The sequence below is a fragment of the Triticum aestivum genome, chromosome 4A (assembly GCF_018294505.1).
Source record: "Triticum aestivum cultivar Chinese Spring chromosome 4A, IWGSC CS RefSeq v2.1, whole genome shotgun sequence".
NCBI lineage: Eukaryota > Viridiplantae > Streptophyta > Magnoliopsida > Poales > Poaceae > Triticum > Triticum aestivum.
Genome location: NC_057803.1, coordinates 601,258,652 through 601,261,634, shown reverse-complemented (window position 1 = coordinate 601,261,634; position 2,983 = coordinate 601,258,652). Strand labels below are relative to the sequence as shown.

The window sequence follows — 2,983 nt, the reverse complement described above, 5'->3', positions numbered from 1 at the left end:
TCTGCTCGAGTCACTAGGTAGAAAACAAAGCTGTCTCTAACCAACCATGAAGAAAGTCTTGTGCAAATGGATGTAGGAAGCCCAGCAAATGTGGATGAAGGAAGCCTCCATATGCACGTGGATGTAAGAACCTCGATGCACGAAGATGAAAGAAGCCTGATGCATGGGGTTGAAGTAAGCCTGATGCACATGGGTGAAACAAGCCATGTCCCATCTACTCTGTGCACAAATCAGCCAATTGAAGTTCCTGAGTTCTCTGACCAACAGCTTGACCAACAGCGGCAAATGGACGTTGAAGGCAAGTAATAATAACACATGATCAGTTATCAAATCATGAAATGCAAACTTGATTTATCTTAACTGTATGAATGTCTTCTTTTTCAGCTACACCTATTGTGGATAAGTGCAGGAATGGGAAAGGGCTCGAAAGACTCACTAAAGAGTTAGGCTCTAAGATTATCATCCAAGTGGCCAAGGGGAAGAAACGCCCGGACAAACCAGCACAGGCTGCAAAGCTTGCATCCCAGGGTGGGGTCGCTACGAGGCAGCATCTACCACTCCTTCCCCACTTCAAGGAGTACAAGGCCAATGGGCATCATATTGACAATTTCATTGGAAAAGTTGCTGTAAGTTTATTCTTTCTCAGCCAAATGTGATTATTTCTGTTCGCTTGTTATATCATTCTAAATTGTGTCCTTGCATTATATGTTATCTACTCAGATCAATTTTGATATGGACACCCGTTCCGATGCCGTGAAGTATGCATGCACTGACATCCTCAAGACCGCGTTGAAGAATAGGCGCCACCATCTCAAGAAGAAGCATTTTGACAATGTACCGGCCAATCTCGTGAGTGTCAAATCTCCTGATAAGAATGTGACAGATGCGGAGTGGCAAAGGCTGGTCAAGATGTGGTCTACCCCAAGGCACAAGGTATTCATACTATAGTTCTATGTGAAGGAGTTCATTGTGTCTATGTTTACCATTGTGCTTGTTTTATCTTGCCATGTTCATACGATAGCTATTTAGCTGGTATAATAATGATGATGTGCTTGTTTACCATTGTGTCTATTGTGCTTATTTTATCTTGCCATCATTGTGCTGCTTGGAGAGATGATGATAACATTGTTTCATGCTATTATGGCTGCATACACTTTTGAATTGCAACTTGGATTGCAATCTGTAGGAGCCTTTATGGTTGCTCCATTAATTCTCATGTTTCTTTTTCCATGGTAGGAAACCTGTCAGTCAAACAAGGAGAACCGTTCCAAAGTTAAGTTCCATCAGAAAACTGGTTCTCGCCCCTACATTTCCCATGTGCATGCTTTGGTAAGGATCTCTCATGTTATCATTTGCTACTACAGTGATTCTTTCAATTGTTTCTTATTGTTCCATTGTGTCGTGAACAATTTCAGAAAGAGGCTCGTAAGGGTGAAGAGTTGACTGTGTTTGATCTATTCAAGGAGTGCCACAATGGCAAGAAGACTGGTTTCTCTGAGCCAGTTAAGAAGGCGATAGTAAGTTTCTAGTATTCTTTTTCGTGTTGATGAGGCTTGTTTACCTCATCCTTGTTACACTTGATTACATTATATGACTTCTGCTTCACGGATTTGATAGAGATGGTTTTTTCAAAGTAGTACCGTATATGATTCATGTTTTGTTATAGTTTGTTTGTACCAGTCCTCTGTTTCATTGCATTGCATATTCATTTTGGTACTGGAAATGCGACAATATTCAGGCAATTTTAGTTCTTGTTGTAGTCCAGCAGGTATTGCTTGTCGTTGGACACTGTTAATTAAGAGAGATCTTTGTATGTTCTTTGATTATTTGTCTAGTGATTGCCTGAAGCATCTATCTTACCATCTTTCGGAGTGGGGAAACTCTGTCATTTCATATACGATCTGAATGAAATGTTTAGGACTTGTGGAAGTGGATTTCTCTAATACTGTATACTGTACTAAAGAAACAACATATGCGCTCCTGAAACGTACTACATTCTTCTCTGCTCCATGTTCCCATTTAAGCTAAACAGAGATGCACATAGTTGCCTAATTTAAATTTCAACAATGGTTTGTTGTGTATGCTTACCTGTTTAATAAACCCGGTGCCATGCTTCTTTCATGTAGCTGATAGTAACTTGCAAAAAAAAGTGATTCCCAAGGATGATTAATTCTGCTTGCCTGCTTCAAAGTTTTCAAATAACTAGTTAATTAGTAGCATGGAGACTGGATTATTATTTAGTCAACATACTTGAGTAGTTTGCTTATAAAGTTTCCTAGTTATTCAGAACCAACTGCAATGACATGTGTGCATCTTTCTTTAAATGTCAGGCTGACATGGAAAAAGCTATGGAACAAGGGGTACCAGAAGGTGGAGAACCAAAGAATGTTGCTATTGTTGTTGCTGACATTCTCACTAAAGAATGTCCCTCCAGCACATTCCTTCAAAGTGTTGGCCTTGAGTCGAGCTCCAAGAAGAAGTTCAACAGATCTGCAGCTGCTTTGGATGCTCATGTACAAGAACTAGAGTACAAGCTTGAGAAGGAGAGGCGAGTCGCTGAGTTGATGCGAGAGGAGCTTGTTGAGGTCAAGAAGAAATCAGAGGAGACCGAAGCTGCACGCGCCGCAGAGTACCAGTTGTTACTACAAAGAGTTGAGGCCACCGATGCTAGATTTGCGCGTCTCATGGATCTGTTCGAAGGTAAAATAGTTTAGTACGGCGTGGTTGATGTTGACTTTGGGACTTTTGATGTTGAGTTGTTTCGACCTGGGGTTGATGAGTTTCTTTGACTGGACATGTGAACCACAATATGGACCAGAGATTGGCTGTGGTTTGATGATGTTGTGCTTTGGTTGGTGCATCTTAATCTTATGAACATGGTGTACTGATACTAAGCTACTGGCTATGTTATTTTGGTTGGTGCATCTTATGAACTTGTGGTGTAATGATACTGTTGGGCCTAAGTTAATGAAATCTTGGAGAA

At 40.8% G+C, this 2,983-nt stretch overlaps 1 protein-coding gene across 1 annotated transcript; it reads left to right on the top strand.

The window, feature by feature from the left end:
• The first annotated feature begins 730 nt into the window (after window positions 1-730).
• LOC123082521 (uncharacterized) lies at window positions 731-2,729 on the top strand. Its single transcript, XM_044504844.1, has 4 exons — window positions 731-933; window positions 1,237-1,329; window positions 1,416-1,517; window positions 2,331-2,729. The coding sequence occupies exons 1-4, from the start codon at window positions 733-735 to the stop codon at window positions 2,712-2,714; spliced, it is 780 nt and encodes a 259-aa protein (XP_044360779.1). The 5' UTR covers window positions 731-732; the 3' UTR covers window positions 2,715-2,729.
• The last annotated feature ends 254 nt before the right edge of the window (window positions 2,730-2,983 follow it).

Coding starts and splice junctions, on each gene's coding strand:
- LOC123082521 (XM_044504844.1), top strand. CDS start 733: ATGGACACCCGTTCCGATGCCGTGAAGTATGCATGCACTGACATCCTC. Junction 1,330..1,415: donor TTTCCCATGTGCATGCTTTG/GTAAGGATCTCT, acceptor GAACAATTTCAG/AAAGAGGCTCGTAAGGGTGA. Junction 1,518..2,330: donor AGCCAGTTAAGAAGGCGATA/GTAAGTTTCTAG, acceptor TTTAAATGTCAG/GCTGACATGGAAAAAGCTAT.